Genomic DNA, 21117 nt, shown 5'->3' with positions numbered 1-21117 from the left:
AACTTCTGGCTACTCGACTCTCTCGGCAATCAGGATGATTCTGACGGCAGCCAAGGCAACAGCGTGGCCCGCGGACTATTCGAAAGGAGAATTTTTAAAATTGGAGAACGCTACAAAGTTCCTCTCCTTTTTCATGACACCAGTTTAGACAATGCGCCGAACAACTACATTCTTGCCAAAAGCGGTTCCTGACGCAGCTACGCCGCTTTTGACAGCAACCAGATCTTTTGGCTTGTTATGACGACACCATCAAGCCATACTTTAACGACTACCATGCGTAACGAGTCCCGGACGAAGATCTCACACCCAAGCCCAACACGTACTACATGTCTAATCGTGAGGTAATTCGTTGAGATGCCGTCACCATCAAGCTGTGGGTCATCTTCGACGCGTCATCTCACGCTCCCGATCAACCATTCCTGAACAACGTGCTCATGAAAGGGCCTAAGATGACGCCGACTTACTTAAGCTGCTCCAAAGCTTCAAAATACATCCAATCATCATTGCGGCTGACATCAAGAAGGCCTACATTCAGATTAGCATTCGCCTAGACGACAGGGATGCACTGCGCTTCCTATGGGTCGATCATCTTCCGACCGAACATGACCCGTTCCCACCAATCGTCCACAGGCGAATGAACCGCATGCCCTTGGTCGCCAAATCCAGTCCTTTTCTGCTCGCAGCGACGTTGCATCACCATTTCCGACGCTTCGAAAATCGATTCCCCAAAACAGTGGAGTGTCTCAGACAGTCACTGTACTTCGAGAATATAGAGGTTGGGGTGGACAACCTCCAGATGGCCCAACAAATTCACTCAGAAGCAAAGACCATCCTAGCAGACGCCGGTATGGAGATTCGTAAGTGGGCATCAAACACCTTCTGCTAAGAGAGCATTTCCGAACAGTTCCGAACCCGCTGTCCTTATCGACATCTGAGTTTGTGAGCTCGTCGACAGAGCACGACGTTTGGAATCATGTTTAGAAAAAAAATTGATGATTTAGAGCATGGTGAACTCTACGATGAGAGAGTTGCGCTTCAGATATGTGTTCAAAGTTTTTAATGATTTAGAGTACAATCTACTCTACTGTGAGAGAGCATAAAGCCGTCTCGTGGACCTCGTGACACTTGATGCGACCTTGGGTGCTTCAGGGCGATGTGTTTATAAAAACTGTGTAACGATTGAGAGTACTCGGTACTCTACAATGGGAGAGCATAAAGCCGTAATAACCGAACAAAAGAAGAAACTTTTTCTACAAAACAGCAGTGTTGCTAAGGTGCCCAGAAACGTACACATATGAGCCCTCAGTGATGAACTGGTCGCATGCGTATTTGTATGCCTGGTTTTTTAACAAAACCTCCCTGCCTTTTCTCTCTATTTATCTCTCTCTCTCTTAACAAAACTGGCGCTCTCTTGACCATAGGTTCGCTGGCGATGAGCCGTTTCTGATATGAAAATATGATCCACGTTACCACACTTTGTTGTCACAATTCACTGTTGTATTTCAGTGGCTCACGCATGAGCGTCATCGTTACAGCCGTTAAGGAGGAAGAAAAAAATTACGGGGAGCCATTGCGCAATGTGACAGGCAGAGAGGAAAAATTCGCTTGCCCCCATTTTTACTATCAGGAAAGGGCTCCTAACTTTTTATTTTTTATTTTTTGTTTACATTGAGTTTAAGAAATATCCGGCGTCTCTGGCACCTCGAGACCGTTTAGAACGTTAAACGCACTGAACGAATCTTTTGTTTTCATGATATTATTGTACGCCTCTTCTTGTGCGGTGGCAAGCTTCCCGATTGATTGATTGACTAGATTTGATTGACTGATTGATCGATCGATCGATTGATTGATTGATTGATTGATTGATTGATTGATTGATTGATTGATTGATTGATTGATTGATTGATTGATTGATTGATTGATTGATTGATTGGAACTCGCAGTCTTCGAAAGCGAAACGCCACAGCGGTGACCACCTAGAGCGCTGGATCGGCCGGCGCCCCCTAGAGCACCAAGAACAGTCCGAGGGCTCTTACTACGATGGCGATGTCTACGACGACGGTGACATCGACGACATGCAAGCGGTGAAAGGCTACACGGACCGGAGGCGCCAGTCGAAAGCTGGCGGACGACCACGGCGAACGTACCGCGTATGCGGTCTCTACGTCCACATTGACCACCTGCTGTACCGCCAGTTCGCCAAGATCGACAACGACGCTGTGCGCACGCGCGAGCGCCTTTCGACCCTCATCGCTGGTCTCACGGCAAGAGCTTCTGACATCTTCCGGCACACGGACTTCAGCGGTGTCGAGGACGTCAGGTTCAGCGTGCACAAGATCAAGGCGAGTGAAAGGGACGATGCCTCAGAGAAAAGAACTTTTGTTTTCTCTCAAATTAGTGAAACAGTTGTCCACAGTACTATAACCATCACGCTTGACTCGCTTAGTAAGCGAGAGAACGCGCAAAAAAGAAATGCAGGTGATGACGCCTTCTTCAAGTTCCCGTACCAAATGTTCCAACGTCATAGATTTCGACAGCATTTCCTAGGTCCTACGTAATTTCTAAGGGGTAAAACTGAACGCATGCTGACCTTTTGGTGACTCATAGACAAAGCATACTAGGTTTCAGGAAGTTTTGTCGAACCAGTGTCTTCAAAATACAATAAATACTCTTTGAACTACACAACACAGCGTGCAGTGATATCGGCGCGAAATTTCAATATATTTCAACCTTTATTCCCTTCTGTAATAATAAACCAGTGACGGTGAAAGTAGCGACTTTAGAGGTGTTAGAGTACAATTTTACAAGCGGAATCACTGGTTCAGTCAACTTTCTCTTTAAAGCACGTTGCTCCAAAGCTGTGGTCGAACTGCTGTTAGGCGCGAGTTTGTCCATTAAATTGCCACCAGAAGAAGCTGAGGAAGACATTTCAATAAAGACTAATTGTAAAATTGTAAAAACAATCGTGTGCTTACAATGAAATGCAGGTGAGATTGGGGGTTGTCAAAAAGCGGTTAGAATCCGTTCTCCTCGGCGATCCTGACTGCGCGGCTTCAAGTATTTAAACTCCATGAACCAATGAAGTGACTTCGCCCCACCGCCGTGGCCTATTGGCTAAGGTACTTGGCTGATGACCCGCAGGTCGTGGGATTGAGTCGCAACTGCAGCGACTGCATTTTCGGTGGCGGCGAAAATGCTGTAGGCCCATGTGCTCGGACTTGGGGGAACGTTAAAGAACTCTAGGTGGTAGAAACTTCCACAGCCCTCCACTACGGCATCTCTCATATTCATATGGTGGTTTTGCGACGTTAAACCCCATATATCATGATTAGTGTGCCCGCTCGCTATTCTTCGCCTTTCTGAGAATACGAGACTTTTTACGGGGCTTTGCGAGACAGTCGCACGTGGTGATTCTCGTGTAGGGTGCACGTTACTTTGCAAGTCCCGCGTACTCGTACATGTTTCTTGTGCTTCCAGATGACTTGCGCAGCATGATAACGGAAGAAGCTCAGCGGCGGGCAAGGTATCATTCCCTCTTTATGATGTTAACGCATCCGAACGCCATGCTGCAGTGTGGGGGCGTCGGTGTCACCCGGAAAGTTGTATAGTTTATTGTAGGTGAGATCTTAGAACATGGTACAGGAAGCACTCGATTTTGTCAAGCCGCTACTCTCCTCAAGTGAATGACTTTTAGGGGAAAAAGGAGAGGGGGGGCATATCTATGCCACCTTGCGAAACATTCTCACCAATACTACTTCGCACAAATACAGGATAGAGCACGGCTGTGTGGTGAATATTTCAACGGCGCCAATATTAAAAGAAATGGTGGTTTCCGTGCACACCGTGATGGCGCTGTGACAAGAATATATAACACAATCTCGTACTCAAATAAACAAGTGGGAGTCTGCGCTTTCTTATGTCTCCCTTCTTCTTGGTCACGCACCAAGGCTAGATTGTTTCCACTTCTAGCTGGATGCCATCCAACGAGACATGACCGTGCAAACTACTGACATCTTCGATATTTAGCACAAAGCGCAGCAACATAGAGGCCTCAAAACGGGACGTTTTTGCGCAGATCAACGATACGACCAGTTGCCCCAGCAAAAAGAACCCATTCTGCCTGGACAAAATGGACCCATCCTTATTCCTGCTGACGGCGGCCAAGTCTGCCAACTACGACGAGTACTGCCTAGCATATACGTGGACATACCGCGACTTCGACTCGGGTGTTCTCGGCCTCGCCTACGTGGGAAATTCGACAAGTGAGTGATGTCTTCCATCGAAGTAAACGCTGCTTTGCGACACGATTAGTTAGTTTACTTTGTTTCTTTCGTCGTCGGAGTACGACTGCAGCTTGGGAACGCAATTTGGCAACTGTCACAGATGGTGGCGTCACCATGCTGCATCCGTCGTTACTGTCGTTTAGGGATGCCCACGCAGCCAGCCCTTGCCATCGTTGAGTCGGCCTCACTTTGGCGGCTCCCTGGTGCTTTATATATTTTGTCGCTGGTAATTTCTACTACGGTTATTCTGAAGTCGGACAGGTACTGCGAGTCGCAGTAGCAATGATTTACCTTTATTTGTTTGCTTGCTGAGCATATGTAGGATGCCGCTGTGCAGACGCCGTGCAATCAAAGGCGAGGTTTACTGCTTTGCGCGAGCACGGCTGCTTGGTCTTCCCCGGCCGTGGCACGTGCAGCGTTCACAAAGCTGTACACCGCAGCAGACGATGTGCCCGGTGTACAAAACTTCTTTTCCTTAATTAAACGACAAACACGCGTTTCTTAACACGCAGTGTAAGATATATTACATACTAGAGTCAATGACCTTCTCAGCAAAGCCTTGACAACACGATGGCTGCAGACTAAAATACAACACAGGTCGAAGTGACGGGCACACCGGCGGCGGCTGTCAGCGCACTGGCTGCACAATCCCCCAAACGACAGCCATGTTGGGCTTGCACCAGCGCCCTCTCTAGGCGGTGAAAGTTGCGATATAATGTGCCTCCCTGCATGAAAACGTGATGCGCGTCTCCTTCTCTGCATGAGTGCATGAATGGATTCTGGCAGGCTACAAGGGGGATGGGTGCGCGCGTCTGTTTTCTGCGTGCCCATAGAGGCCTATGTCCGTTAACTTGGGCAAGCCTGTGCGAGCAACACAGCTCTTTCTGGTCAGTTAACGGCGCCTATTGAGTGAATTGCGAAACCAAATATGTGAGTGCTCGATGCTATGATAGACAAGATCGAAAGCGTGCCACGTCTCGCCGCGCAGCGCACTCTCTGGGCGTCTGCGACAAGAACAGACTGTTACCGGAGGATCCGACGCAGCCCCAGCTGGGCCTGACGCGCCTAAGCCTAAACACCGGCATGATCACGTTTCTAAACTACAACGCCTATGTGGCCCAGGCGGTCAGCGAGATCACGTTCGCTCACGAGATAGGTCACAACTTCGGATCGCCCGTGAGTACATTCGCGTGACTCGATCGCTGAAGCCAAGAGGTCATGCCATGGCTGAGCTTCGGCGTGTCGCAATCGCTAACGTAATTTTCCAAGCTTTATTCAATATCTCCACCGCTAGGTAAAACCACCTGTGTAGTAAAACCCGTGAATGACTTCACAATGATTCCCACAATAATAAACGTTTATTACCAGCAGTAATTCCTTAAGAAGCCTTATTCTTCAGTCTGCTCATTTCCTCTAAAAAATTTTGGCGATGCTGTCTTCATGTAGTTCTGAAATGTTCCACAAGCACCATACGAGGGTATGTTGCCATACGATGGTATGGAGGAATTGTCGAATTCGCTCGACAGCCGTCACCGCAGACGGCTCAAAGACCCGTGTGCTCAGATTTTGGTGCACGTTAAAGAACTCCAGATGGTCGAAATTTCCAGAGCCCTCCACTACGGCATCTCTCATAATCATATGATGGCTTTGGGACAATAAACCCCAAGTATCAAATCAATCATCCGTTTGACTTTTCTTTGAACACTGAGACAGAGACCGTGCGTTGTGACCCTATAAAAACATCGTGCTATAGCACTAGCGCATACTGTATGTTATTTGTTTAAATGTTTCATAGGCCAGAAGTTGTTTTGAGATCGAACATACGTTTTAAACGCCCTGCATCAAAAGAGAGGTGGCCATGTATGTCTGCGTAAAACGCATAAACCACTTTACAAAAGTTTTTTTTTCTTTTTTGAGGCTGAGTGTCATTGCGTAAGAGAGGTGATCGGGTGTTCCTTCGCATTGTGCGCAGCACGACACGCCGGATGGAAGCCCTTGCGCTCCGGGAAATAAAAAGAACGGCAACTATATCATGTACTTCATGGCGAGTTCCGGCCTCGAGCCCAACAACCGCTTGTTTTCCACGTGCAGCAGGGGCAACATATCCGAAGTCATCAAGCCTATGGTCGAGGGCAAGTCGCCACGCGAGAATTGCTTTCAAGGCAAGCTTGTGTCACTCAAACGTCTTCAAACGTCTCAAACAAACTTCCTCCTAGAGGCCCATTTTAGGAGCAGCGATTTTTTCTCGTGTTGTATAAACTCGCAATATTGAACGCAGAGTGCAGAACTCCTACACGGGCGAGTCACTCGGGCAGCGAGAAAACACGGGGGAAAAAGCGCAAGCGGCGACGCTGCACTGATGTTCTCGCACCAACTTACCCTGACGTCATAGTTTTACGGCGTCTGCTATAGCGATTGCATATTAGTTTGAGGCTTAAAGTGACCGATTTTTTTCTCGGGGACACAGTGTGTTACTTAGCAAGTTACAGAAAATTTTAATCCGCCCACGTGGACAAAATTCGTAGAATGAGCCGTGCCTATAGCTTGCTTTCATGGCTCAAGGCTAAAGGCATAGTGGAGCTTATCGGTTCCTCGTTGATTCTTGCCATTCGGCACTGGTCCTGCCCTTTCGTGTTCATTTGAAAGAGACGCGTGAAGCTTGTGTTCTGGCCTGCACGGGTTCAGTAGGCTGATGTCTGTTAAGTACCGGCAGAAAAGTCCTGTAAACATGCAAAATGTAAATATTCGCGTTGCGTTCTTATTGCGCTTTTTTTGTTGTTCTGATGTAACGTACATATGTATACATCTCTTTTTGGTACATATTTGTGTGGGCATACATGTTCTGTTCTGTTGAAATAATATTGATGTCTACCGTGTGTCATATAAATTTCCCTAGACACAATGATTATGCCAAGCTGAATGAAGTGGTTCTAAGTGATGCTAAGTTATAGACTTTTAAAGAGGTATGTCTTTCGTGGGGACCTTCGACGGCAAAATTTTGGTTTGTCTATCTGTCTGTCTATACATTTGTCTGTTTGTCTGCCCTTACCGATACATTAAACGGCACCAAACGGCCGACCCCATCCGCAGCGCCCACCAATATTGGTCAAGGTTCGGCGTTAATACTTGTGCGATTGTCAATTAAAAAGTAATTTTTGCGCATATCTGAGGCACCATAACAACACGTCGATGTTTTGTATGTGTGCCTTTATACTATATAAAGCACACACAAGCAATTTTAAGAACCGTAGTGTATATCACGCTGCGCTGAGAGTGCAACGCGACGCTCGAAAAGGTAAGTGCTTCCAACGCTTTGCTAAGACGACACGGTGGTGGCACCTGCCCATCGCTTTGCGTTCTACACCTTATCACCTCCGAGACAAGTGCGCATCTTTCTCCGCGGGCGCGCACGCCTTCCTTCGTTTTCGAACTGCCAGATGGCGCTCGTACCTAACGTGCCTCGATGCGCTCGTTCGCCTCCGCTACACGCTCGAGGCACTAACGCAGCGCCTCCAGAATACCATTCAACAATTTTCTTGCACAGAACATCAGATAAATGTTTTTTTAACTCTCTCCAGACGCGAGACAATCGTCTTTCGACGACATATGCAGTGTAACATGCTGATTCGGGGCCAATTTTTTATATGTTTGGAAACCGTGTTACACGCACCGTCGACACAGGGACGTACTTGTAGCGATGCTGCGATGTCGCTACAAGCACCTCATTATGTCGACAGCACCTACCGCTGTGGCCGTTTACATACGTTGCCGTTGCCGTTTTGACCATGATAAGCTGCGGTCTACTTCAAGCGGTAGCAATCCAGCAATCTCGCTTAGCAGTGTGCCGTGATTCCCGATAAGCGACGTCCTGATGGGCAGCGCGAGTGGTCTTCAGTCACCCCATGTCGGTGTCTTCGCACTCGAAATATTGGCGGCCCGCTTAAACAGTGTCACTGAAAAAATTTGTGTTGTCACACCGGCGTTCATGGGCTGAAATTTCAGCACGATATTCAAACATCATACTGAGCTGCTCAATAATGTAACTACACAGCTTTACATCAGTCGAACCTGTAAGATAAACAATTGCATAGCGGTATATACATGTACCGAATAGGTCTAGCAACCTGGAACGCCTTTTCATATTTGCCGCGAACGACGCAAGACACTCACAAAAGTGTATTGCTGGCTGCCAGTCCCTTTCAATTGACCTCTGATGCTGCGCATAGAGAAATTGACCATGATAATCATCGCCGATCTGTGCAGAGGAGAGCGGGCCAGTCTGCGGCAACGGAATCGTCGAGGGTGTTGAGGAATGCGACTGCGGCTACAGCGAAGCTGAGTGCCACGATCCATGCTGCTACGCACGCCGCAACAGCGTCAACGCCAAGGGGTGCACGCTCAGGCCCGGCAAACAGTGCAGGTGAGATGTACAACTTCGGGATGGACCACTCCGAATCGTGGTACACATTTGACGCCAAAGCTTTCCATACTTAACGGGTCTACCACGCTAGCGTACAAAACTCAGCGGATGGCGGAAGGAGGGACCTGATGCACGTTCAGCGTAACTCTAGGAATTGATTAGCAGAAGAGAAAGAGTTTCTATAGTTATGTGTTTTTTATATCGCGTTCGTTCCGCGGCACTCTGACGTGTTCGCGGTCTCAATAAAAAAAACGTGAATTTCGCTACTGTTGAGCTTGCGAAAGTTCGGCCTGTAATAGTAATCGCACGAGCTATGGAGCATACGTTGTCAGTATAATTGTCAGAGGGGCTCGCTTTTTTTGTGTTACGAGCAACTAATGGAACCAACGATAGGAGGTACAATTTGGGGGGAGATATTATAGAGTAAGAAGAATTACCCTTTTTATCTGTAGAGTCCGAACCCACAAGCTCCGAATTACGCGTTCAGTTGGTCAGCCACCACCGCCTCTTGCAAAGATGACAAGCCATGTGACTCCTGGAAAAAAAAAGAAAAAGAAGAGGAAAAGAATATTCCCACTCGCCGCCTGGAGTTTGAATGGCGCTGGTTCACACTCCCAAGTATTAAAAAGACACTGACGTCAAATAACAATTTACGTCAGAGTGAAACCTTCATGTATGACACCATCTAAAACGACAATATTATCAACAACAGTGCCCTACTTACCGAGTAATTAAAGTAATTTCACAAGAATACAAGCGCCGCAGTAGGACTTTTTCAAAATCATCTTGATGACATCAGACGGATTGCCAACAATTATACACTAGTAATCGATCTAACTGCACTAAATAAAGAATCTTTCATACATGAAGAGACTCAATAAAATGCTGCTTGTTCGTTTCTGTTTGATTCATGAAAAAAAGAACCACCAAACTTTACTATGGGAAATCGCGCGAGTGGTTCAAAATTCAATTTTCACCTGGTTACACAGGACAGGTAATGTCATCTAGCGGGGCGCAGTTGAAACAAACACGTCTGCAATCTCGAAGCCATGGGCGAGGGATTGATCAATGGCCGTCGTTGCTGCTGTGGCTCCAGCTGCTTTCGGACTGTTGCTACTAGCGCAGTAAAGCCGGGCAACGTTGTGCACTGCAACAGTAACGTGAATCGGTCCGGTCGGTCCGTTTCTTGAGGCGGGTAATTTGAAGTGCGCTAACCAAGTGCGGACAACCAAAACGGGATTTTATTTCAAAATAGACCCTTTCTTGGCACAAAAGTGACACTACGAGGTTTCTGGACCGATATTTCAACAATCAACGTCGACTTAATAATTGTAATTAGTGTCCTTTTAAGCAGTCAAGAATACTACGAGGGTAGGACCTTCATTGTAGCACAAATTAGAGCATTGGACGGGTAATTCGAAATTTATGTGGTCTATCGCACCTAGAAGGGTAAATTTTCGTCGACCATTGTTTTCTCAACTTGAGTGAGTGCCATGAGTATCTTACAATACAGATAAGAAGCCCAAAACAGTGATCCTCAGCTGTCTTTGGCTTCATCATTTGTATGTTTCATTAGTTGTTTAATAATGGTAAATTTACTTGGGATGAGCCATCTTATTTTAAAACTTGAGCTCATAACTGCAGCTCACCTTCTTTGTATTTTTGTTTACCCACGTGTTCTTCTTTGTAGCCCTACTACCGGGCCCTGTTGCGACAAGGATTGCAAGCTGGTGCCGACAATGACGATGTGCGCACCCGAGACGGAGTGCCGCGAGAAGGCCATGTGCACGTATCCTCTTCGTGGACTAGCGCCGCTTAAGTTCACTCACGTGATGCTTCTATTTAGCTCACCGAATGTTGCGTAACACCCGCTCTGACAATTAGCTGTTAAAGTACCGCACTTGTAAGCTTGAGGCTGCAATTCGTTTATCGCCGCGGCCACATTTCCGATGAGGGTCGTATGCAAAAACCGGCGTGTGCATGGTCAATTTTTATGAAAGGGAACACGCGAGCACGTAGTCTGCGTGCTCTGGAGTCTGCTTGCAGCGCGTTCAAACGGGAGCGAGAGCAACTAGAACCTTTTTTTTGCGTCAGCTAGTGGCGAGAAAAACCCCCGCTTGGTCCCCCGTTGTGATATACAACCCGGTGGCAAGATTGCGACCCCTTTCACAGCAATCACGCGAGCCCAGTCACTTGCGATATCGAGATCGTTGGCGGGGTAACTCTCGAAAACGCAATTTCAGAGGCCAGTGGGTGTTTTAAATTGCCATACTTGGTACGGAAATCGAGCAGATAGCTAGCCCACGATGAAGCGCGTACTGTTGCCAGCCTTGACATGACATGCAGAAGCAACAACGCCAGCTGTCCACCTGGGAAGCCCAAAAGCAACAACACCGTCTGCCACAAGGGTTCTCAAGTGTGCGTCAGTGGCGAGTGCACCGGCTCAGTGTGTATCAAGTACGGCTTGAAGGGTTGCACCCTCGTCGGATCGCGATACAGCGCTGACCAGAAGTGCTTGGTGGCCTGTGAAACGGAAGATGGTAGGCCTGTATACATACTGTATATATATTCCAGTTTATTTATTTATTTATTTATTTATTTATTTATTTATTTATTTATTTATTTATTTATTTATTTATTTATTGACGCCAGTTGTAACGTGAATCAGACGCGACGCACGTGTAGTCTTCGGCCTCACGATAAAAAATAATTGTTTACTGACACATAATAAAACACACGCCACACAGGCTACACTCAAATACCACACAAGCTACTAAACGCCACACAGAGCAAACTGCTCGAATATCTCCCCTCAACGTCGCCGTCTTTCTTCACTGTCCACAAAAGGGCGCGCCCATTTCCAACACACGGAGAACCAAGGGGCCCGAAGCGCCGGCAGGGAAGAAGGCTGTGCTACTTCCTTCTCCTCCGCGGCCCACGCTTCGGGCGCCGCGCCTCGTGTTCTCCGTGCGTCGCGTCCAACGCACGATACAACTAGCGTTAAAGGACTCGTTTCGCTGAAACTATGGCATCGCTGGTCATGAGCGAAAAATCACCATCTTACGTGCTTTAGAAAAATCAAGAACAATGCAAATAAAATATAATTTTATAAAATGACAGCATATCCACGGGGTGAACGATGGAGAGTGGGGCGAAGCTGGGTCCGCACGCCGCTGCCGCGCCGCTTCAGCCTCCCGTTCTCGTACGCCGGTATCTTGTCGGCGCCACCGCGCAGCTTCACAGCACGCTTCCGCCTCGAGCGCTCGCACATCGGGGTTCCGTCTTCAAATGCGAGCTGCCGTCGCCTTGCGTGCACGCCGCTCTGCAGCCTTGTCCATCCGCCGACCTTCTAAATGCGCGCGCGTGCCAGAACGGCTTTTATTTTACTACACTGCGCCCACTGATGTAAGGCGCCGCCAACAAACACGCGATCGCCAACGTCTTCGTGTGACGTCATTCCTATTTTCTCGTGCGCTCGCACATCGGGGTTCCGTCCTCGCACGCGAGCCGCCGCCGCCTTGCGAGTATCACACTTTTTATCGGCAAACCATGAATCATCCGAAGTAACACCAAAGCGGGAGGGCGGAATCCTGACTTTGTTGTTGTTAATAGCACGAAAACCACGTCGCAGCAAAAATACTTTGATGTGTGCTTAGAGTATCCCCCCCCTCAATCATTCTAATTGGTGATAGGAGGTGGATAACAAGCACTGAAGAGAGGGGTGTGCTGACACAGTCTTTAGGTGGAGGGGGCGATCGTTTCCATCGCCTCTCTTCTGGATTCACCACCGGCCTATTCCTTCAGGACCACGTAGTGGGTGCATAGCAAGTTCGAAAAGGTTTCATGCACTATGTTTTAAGTACGAACTAGGAACAGCATATCGCTATCGCGTTCAACTCTTAAAGGCGAAGCTTTAAGGTCTCCTAATTTTTTAGTATGTGTAGCGATGACATGACATCCCGTGACAACACCCATCTCCCTCCTCCCCCATCTACCAACTTATGTTGCGAATGCAGTTTAGGGACACTCCAGGAGAAAATTCAGTGATGTCGTAGTGCTGTTGATTGATTGATATGTGGGGTTTAACGTCCCAAAACCACTATATGATTATGAGAGACGCCGTAGTGGAGAGCTCCGGAAATTTAGACCACCTGGGGTTCTTTAACGTGCACCCAAATCTGAGCACACGGGCCTACGACATTTCCGCCTCCATCGGAAATGCAGCCGCCGCAGCCGGGATACGAACCCGCGCCCTGCGGGTCAGCAGCCGAGTACCTTAGCCACTAGACCACCGCGGCGGGGTGTCGTAGTGCTGTTACGTAAAAGGAATAAGTGGGAGAGGATCTGAACGCTCCATGCAAGTGACCCGCCGTGGAATCGAGAGAATGCATTGTTGTGGCGTAGTATTGCGTTAACGTAGCTGGAATAAGCTTCGGGAGGAGCCTCCCTGGTGTACGTGGAAAGTTCTTGCGCTGTACACGGAGGCAGTTTTGCAGGTGCCGTGCCAGTTGGAACGTGATCGTAAAGAGGGGGGACGAGCGTTGGGCTGGGCGGAGCCCACAAGTGCTCCGTAAAAAAGCTTCACGTTGCTCGCGATTCAGCGTAGGCCTCGCTTTGACATCATTCAGAGGGTGCTAAGCTGGCCTCAACACAGGCGGCACTGCTGATTTCTGTTACAGTCTGGAGCTGCGCGACTCCACTGGTTCCACATCACTTGTCACAAAATTCATAATGATCGAGCTTTACGCTAAATGTGTTACCAAATCGACACTGTTCTTTTTTTTGCCGCATCACCTTGACGGCAATCTAACATTTCCGAGCAGTCTTGTTGCTTCTTTATGAATGCAAATCTGAGCTCACTATACTTTAAACACGTGCTCGAGTATAAACATTTTTTCTTATTGTTTTCAAAGTAGAAAAATTGATCACGTTATTGTACATTTGTCAAAGGAAAGGAGCACATTATAAAGACTTCATAGTTGTAAAACAGAACAGTGACAACACATGAGTGTCCGCAGCGGTGGCGCTGCTGTTGCAGTGTACAGATAGTGATCCGAAGGTTGCAGGTTCGAACGCGGTCTTGGCGGTCGTGTTCAGATGTCAGTGCACGTTAAATAACACCACATGATTGAAAAGTTTTCAAGTCCTCTACTTCGGCATGCCTCATAATCTTATCGTGCTTATGACTCTTAAATCTACAGATATTTTACGATGCAAGAGCTTAAGTTTTTTACTTACGCTATCCAGTCTTTGGCCTTGTTTTGCACTAGTTACCAGCACGCGATATTAAGATTAGACATCTATTGTGGTCCACCACGGCAGTGATTTCAAATGCGTTTTTTAGGAACATCCTAATTGCGCTTGATGAGAGCAGTTAGCGCAACATGGAACTTATTTCTATCAGGTCCGGCGTGCGGCCAGTACTGTGAGAACTGCGTCGTTTGAATGCGTGAATTAACATCCGCCTTCTTAAAACGGAGCTGCTATTTTAATCAAGCTGCAAATCACATCCGCAGGAAAGTGCAGGGAGGCGTGCCTACACGCCAAAATGAAGGCGGTCTGTGGCGTCAAGATGTTGCCAGGTGCCATCTGCGACGGCACCCGTGGTTTCTGCGACGTCTTCCAGAAGTGTCGCCGCTCTGACGAGCAAGGGCCGCTCACAAGGCTGGAGCAGGCGCTATTTGGTGGCAAGACCATCAATACTGTCACGGGCTACATAAATGTGAGTGAAACTGCGCATGAATTTCGACCCGCTTTCGTCAGAAACTCAGTCAATAAAATTCACAATACTTAAGTTCATGAGCTAATTCACCTTCTCAACATAACATACTGTTGGCTAAGGCGAATAACGAAGAACACTTGCAGACAAGAGATAGAATTCGTAATTCTTTTATTTCGTATTCTTCGACATCGATGGGTCGCTGTCGCTTATGTATGTAGCAGTGTCGTGATCACACTCTAAGAAAAAAAGTGGGTGTGTCTCTCTTTGAATAGTCCGGATATTCACGAAAATGACACTCTTTAAAAAAGCACGTCAACGCTACTGTAGGTCACATGACTCTCAGCACACAGTATAATAACCCCGAAAGAGAGTTGACGCGACCCCTTCAAGAGAGTAATATACGTAGCAAGCTAGAACACTCAAGAAATAGCCAGAGGACAATTCATTCATTTTCAGAGGGCAGATGAAACTCTCCTCTTCAAAGATTGTTATCGTAAAAGCTTCGTGAAAACTGCAGTTTGTTTCTTGCCGTCGTGGTCACACCAACCCCGTGCTTCGCTTGTATGAATGTTCCATTACATCCTTTCGGCCCCCGCACGTCGTTCGTGGTGGCCGCATGGTAAGCGCGCCGTATACAAAGCACGACACTGTCGGAGGAGATGGCGAGACTACAAGCGCATCAGGGGAAGCAAGTGAGCGCGCTTCTCCTTCAAGACTTGCATAATGACACGGGAGTGTCGTTATGTAAGCACCAACTCACCTGGAAGACTATCAAACGGTGCGACACGAGATAATTAAGAAAATTCTCGTGCAGAGTATTTCTGTTCTTGAGTATTGAAATTGTTATGCCAGCGAGTCCTCGTCAAACGTCCGTGCCTCTGAAAAAAGGCAATCTGGGTCAAGGCCAGCCCGCAGTCAGCCTGACGCGAACAACTCAACGGCGTGAACACGCGCGGCGCCTCCCTGGCCCACGTGCATTGAGTCAGCAGCGCACGTGACAGCGAGCCGGCGTCCTCGTGTCTGGTGGTCTGATGCATGGCGCGGCGACCCATTGGAGGAGTCTGCCCTGACGACCAGCGGCGCTTCTGATTGGACATTTTGGTTGGACCCGGTGCAAATAAAAGAAGCCCTGCGGCGCGTCGCGATCGGCGGTCCTATGAGAGAGGAGTCCCCATGTCGGAGAGCCGACATGTGTGTGAGTCGGCGGTCTTAGGCGAAAAGCTTACCTATGTGTTAGAGAGGAGAGCTCGGCCGGCCCCAGTGCCGAAATTGTAACGCCTCTGTATATATGCTGTACATAAACCTTGTTTAACTCACCGTCGTCTCGTCCGCTCGTCTTATCAGCTCTGCGCAGAAGCAGTCGCGAGCTGAGAAACATACGCTACCAAACGGCTGGTGACCTTCCCGGCGGAGTTGACAGCAGTGGCGCCTTCGGGACCGTGTTGGCGTCCCCGTCTTTCGAAACAGTGGTGGCTTCGGCGGGATCGGTCCGTCTTTCGCAACAAAACGTAACATGAATACCGATGAACACGCTGTTAAAACCGGCTTTTGCTGTGGGCTATACACGCGATCAACTGATTTCACTGCGCTCAGACCACTTCGGAACGCACAAACGATGGTAACGACAGGCCACTAAAAAGTGCGAAGCACTGATTGGTCCACCGCTTTATAAGGAATTATGCACCCCTCTTCCGAAGAAATAAGAAGCGAGAGGGAGAAAAATAGGATGTGCAGGCCGGGCATCAAAGGCGGAAAAAAAAAGACCCGGAATTGTTTGGCGCAGACCCGTACCAGGAAATTTTCGTTTTGTTTTGTTTAGGGGGAAAAGGGTGGCGCTTGCTAAAGGCCCAGAAAAAGACACGAGCCCAAGAAAAGACTGAGTAACCAATAATCACCTGCGACAGCTAGCGCCCCGGGCGTTGACAGTGCTCCTTCGGAACTATAACGACTGATGGAGGAAGGGCGAGCTACCACAAGCCTGGAAGCACTCGGAGGTGACCATGGTACCCAAGCCAAACAAGCCAATCTCGATTGCGAATCTTCGTACCATTTCCCTTACGTCTTGCACTGGGAAACTCTTTGAGCACATGGTAAACGAACGGCTCACCATACACCTCGAACACAATGGTCATAACCCGAGCACCATGTTCGGCTTCCGCTAAATGATTAGCACACAAGACGTCCTCTTGCAGATAAAGCAAGATATTCTTCTCCGCTTGAGCAAGCACAGTAAGTCGTCTGTTCTAGCTCTGGACGTAAAGGGTGCATTTGACAATGTGAGCCACGAAGCCATTCTGCGTAACCTCGCTAGCGTCGATCAAAAACACACGACAGCGCCACGTCCCAGACCTTTTTATCGAGGTGAAACAAGCATCAGGCAAGTTTCACTTAGCCTCCTAGCGGTTCCTTTGCTGCCATCACTCTCGAGTGAGATAGGCGCATATTTATTTATTAATCGTTCTCAAGACAACGTGATATATTTTGTGCTACTTATAGGAAGCAGTTCAAACGAAGTGGGGCCAAGCCGCACCTTGTCCGTGTAATAAGAGACAAGAAAAAATACGCTTGATCACAGCTAATGGAAAGCCTAAAACAGAAAAAAAAATCGGCAGATCCTACGTACCTTAGAAATCAACGTTATGTGAAGCATGCGAAGAGAAGATAACCGTGTTGTAATGTTTTTATTGAGCGACGCGGTTATGAAATGAAGCTTAATATATGTACAAATGTTGCACGCAAAGACATACGCTGAACGGTTGCAGATATTTATGTAATCATTTTGCACTGGTGCAACGATTCCATCACGAACATCAGCATGCATTAACAACACCAGAAGCGATAAGCTTAGAGGAAGCGGAAGTGCTCGTGAGAATGGTAGACTTGGACGCTGCCACATAAATCAAATAAAAGCCCTCGTGGCGGCGGTATCATAGGAGTACACATGTAGTGTTTATAAATTGTGATAGCCAGCACTGCAACGCCAAGTAACGTTTCACGAACATTGGGGTCTATTTGAAAAGTATAGTTACGAGAACTGACGTGGCTCTGTGGGAATGCTTGATAGCCACGCAAAATGCTGTGGTTTGGTTCCTTTTTGGCCCATCACGTTTATTTTTTTTTTGTATTCGTCGGGTCCATGCTGCCATTGTCATCTCTTTATTAAAGCGCCACTCACTAAGCTCTCAAAATACAAAAAAACGAGCGCAAATTTCTCTCCTGGTAATTTTTGTCCTTTTTGCGCACTTCTGTGACGCAAACAGTAGTTCCCGCAACGTCGATAGCGTACATGCTGTCGATTGGTCCATATACGCTAAATGTCAAATGTGTCTTGTCTTCTGCACTGTATTGCCATGCATGCTGCCCATCTGTTCTTCCTTGTCGCGCGAGAATATTGTAGTGGTATTACAGGGTGGTCAGCAGGCCTTTAACACCGACAATTATTTATGCATGCGTGTTCTCGCCGTTCCTGGGAGACTAACCTGTGGCACATACCCGCATACCAGTGAAACACACGCACCCGCGAGATTGTGCCACTGTCAGGCCGAAAGCGTTTGACGACGTACACGATGATGTTGTGACATCATTCATGTTTTGACCAGTGCTTCATGTTCATCAAACCACCTTACCAACCAATACTATTTTGGTTCAGGCCAAGTTAAGGAGGTGATCACGAGAGCACAAAGACGTAGGCGGCTAGATAGATAGATAGACAGATAGACAGCAAAAAGTACTTGCAGTACGCAAAAAGATGCTTCGCATTTAAAAATGGTGCAGAGTTCGTCATAGGGTCTATTAAAGTTGCACGGAACAGCCAACGAGGACGAGAAGAACACGTAATCTTGAGTTGTATTATTCAGAAACGTTGCCTGCAAAACCCTGGGAAGCTATAGGTCGGTCAACGCTTGCGCCATAACTTTCAAATCTAACTCACCTGCACGTCTGTGACTGGCGTTCCTTCGGGGGCCGCATTTGTTTGTGCTCGTGGGTACCGGAATTTCGTGTTTTTTAAGTTTGAATACTAGGGAGCCTACATGAACGGCCGTTTTTAGGGTGGTGACATCTTATGAAGTGCCTTCAAGAAACTCAGCCAAAACCAGCGGGCAACGGGGCACGCTGTTGCCTGCTTCCACCAAATTCAGCATAGTTTTCTGTGCGCCGCCACTTTGGAGCCAGCCGCCGCTGGCTCCAAAACGTTCTATCGTTCTATCGGCACGTCTACGTTCTACAACGTTCTGTCGGCACGTCAACATCGTGTCGACCACTCATCTGGCATCTGACTGCAGATGCATTTGCGACAAACAGCTAGAATTTAATTCAGCTGGACTATTCAGCATTATTGTAGGGAGGCGACCGAGCATGTATACCTACGTACGGCGTCGGTGCCCAGCCCTTGTAACAACACACAACACCTGGGCTTTTGACAGCGGTGGTTCTCAGGGTTGTGTAAGCGACCCAGTTCTCAAAGTGAACGCACGAAGAAATTCGTAGCCCACACACAAACTTTTGCGACATAATACTGAGGTTACGCAGACACGAACGCAAGCGTGGCAACAGCTCAGACTAGCGAGCGCATCTCCGTACGAACGCGCGGACGCGTCCCGTTTGTGGGCTTCCTACTCGCAATGCGTGGACGCAGCAACGACAACTTCGGTTATCTACTCATTCGCGAACACCGCGAAACACATATACGTGTGCCGCAGGAAAAAACAGTGAACGAAATACGCAGTACTCACAGAGCAAATACGAGACGCACTGGAGGGCTCCCAGCCGTCTCGCTTCACTTGAGCCAGCCATAGTTGTCGTCGGCCAGGGCTCGCTGGGAAGCGGAACATTCGCACCCCCTTTCTGTTGTGGTTAGTGCAGAGCAGTACGCAGCATCCAGGCATTCTAGGGCTTTACCGGCAGCGTTTAACACGCTACCGCAACGTTAGACGCCGTATTATTCAGAACTAAACGCAACCGGGCGTAGACGCAGTGCGGGCACCAAGATGGGGCGACAGCGCGGCGTTGCTGTCTGGCAACATTGTGTTTTGGCGGGCGGCGGTGCGTTGGCGGCATGTAGTGGGTCAAAGGCTGACATCACCCTAAAAACGGCCATCCATGTAGGCTCCCTAGTGAATACACTTTATAAGCGACCCCAAACCATCCACCGCCGTCGGCGGCGTCCGCAGTCTTCTCTCTATCTTTAAAAGAAAGAGGACTTGGCGGGCCGCAGCGCGACGCTCTACCGAATAAGCCACGGACGCGACGCTGATATCGGTGTCGCTCCTCCGCTCTCCTCGCTCGCTGCAGCTCCGCGCGCACCCCTCTCTCTCGCGCGCCCGCCTTCTCTCTCAGTCTCCCGTCGAGAGCGGGTCGTGCGATGGATGTCCCGGAGGCAACGCTACCATCTGGATATAAGGCACGTTACTAACACCGATATATTATATATATATATATATATATATATATATATATATATATATATATATATATATATATATATATATATATAGAGAGAGAGAGAGAGAGAGAGAGAGAGAGAGAATGCGGACGCTGCCGACGGCGGTGGATGGTTAGGGGTCGCTTTTAAAGTGTATTCACACATATATATATATATATTTATATATATATATATATATATATATATATATATATATATATATATATATATATATATATATATATATATATATATATATATATATATATATATATATATATATACCGGTTTTTTTTCCTTTTTTTTTGTACGACGATTCTAGTGTGAGCTTTTAGGTTCAGTGTTTCACCTCCGCCTTACCTGCACTCACCTCCGCCCTGCGCAGGCGCATCCATTCCTGTCGATAGTGTACTTTCTCATAGTCGTGGCATTCATGGTGCTGTTCTTCCGGTGCTTCTCGGTTCACACGCCGAGCAACAACCCGCACAAGCCGAGCAGGAAGTTCAGGGAGACGCTGCGGAACCCGAGGAGTTTCTTCGTAAGTAAACTTTGGTACGCGGTATTGCAGGTTAAAGGCGAGCGCTCCGGGACAGTACTGTACACGCATAGTTTAACATCATGCGCATGGCAGCAACGCTGCGATGATACTGAGAGACAACGCAACTTTATGTAGCGAGGTAGCTACATGACAGCGCTGTTCTCTTTAAGTAATGCCGAAACTTGTAAAAACATTGCGTACTCGTGTATACAGAAAGATTTGCCAGGGGTCCTAGTAATCATAGCCAGTTGTGGGTCACTAGTAACGTTCTTTAGGACGCAACCAACTCGCCCTTAATCGCTGACTTATTACTAAATGCGTAAGTTAATAAGGTCTTACAGACAACCATGCAAAAGAAAGTATAAGCGATGTTTTGAGAAGTTATTGTAATGTAAATGTTAAGAAAGAAAAGTCTACAAAAAGATAAATTGCCCTGGGCAAGGTCCAAACCTGCGACCTCCGAATAACGTGTCTGATGCTCTACCAACTGAGCTACCACGGTGGTTAACACCCCCCCACATTATGAGGTCATAAACGGTAGCTATGTCCTTATCTACTTTATGAAGTTTTGTTACTCTATAAAGTGAACAGGGGTTTAGCCACCGTGGCAGCTCAGTTGATAGAGCGTCGGGCGCGTTATTCGAAGCTCGCAGGTTTTTTCTTTGCTCACGGCCCGTTTTCTTTTCTACCTTTTTTCTTGACGTTTACATTACAATAATCTCTAATAACACC

General features: G+C 47.8%; 2 protein-coding genes across 3 annotated transcripts in view; one reads left to right on the top strand and one right to left on the bottom strand.

Annotated features, from left to right (window-relative positions):
- The window catches only part of LOC119185859 (disintegrin and metalloproteinase domain-containing protein 10), a 48123-nt gene extending 27341 nt beyond the window's left edge, over window positions 1-20782 (top strand). Inside the window, exons 4-12 of the mRNA XM_075884417.1 lie at window positions 1944-2342; window positions 4076-4262; window positions 5272-5459; window positions 6256-6445; window positions 8547-8703; window positions 10394-10492; window positions 11050-11243; window positions 14220-14425; window positions 20233-20782. Of these exons, the coding sequence (XP_075740532.1) occupies window positions 1944-2342; window positions 4076-4262; window positions 5272-5459; window positions 6256-6445; window positions 8547-8703; window positions 10394-10492; window positions 11050-11243; window positions 14220-14425; window positions 20233-20520 (1908 nt within the window). The 3' untranslated portion in view covers window positions 20521-20782. The remainder of the gene's footprint in view (window positions 1-1943; window positions 2343-4075; window positions 4263-5271; window positions 5460-6255; window positions 6446-8546; window positions 8704-10393; window positions 10493-11049; window positions 11244-14219; window positions 14426-20232) is intronic.
- LOC142786809 (disintegrin and metalloproteinase domain-containing protein 10 homolog) overlaps window positions 20244-21117 on the bottom strand; it is a 209325-nt gene continuing 208451 nt past the window's right edge. For both annotated transcript variants that reach the window (XM_075884462.1, XM_075884464.1), the window contains one exon: window positions 20244-20361. The gene's annotated coding sequence lies outside the window, so the exon portion shown is untranslated. The remainder of the gene's footprint in view (window positions 20362-21117) is intronic.

The sequence above is a fragment of the Rhipicephalus microplus genome, unplaced genomic scaffold (genome assembly GCF_043290135.1).
Source record: "Rhipicephalus microplus isolate Deutch F79 unplaced genomic scaffold, USDA_Rmic scaffold_32, whole genome shotgun sequence".
In the NCBI taxonomy this organism is placed as follows: Eukaryota; Metazoa; Arthropoda; class Arachnida; order Ixodida; family Ixodidae; genus Rhipicephalus; species Rhipicephalus microplus.
Note: the sequence above shows the minus strand (reverse complement) of the source record. Positions and strands in the feature narration are given on the sequence as shown.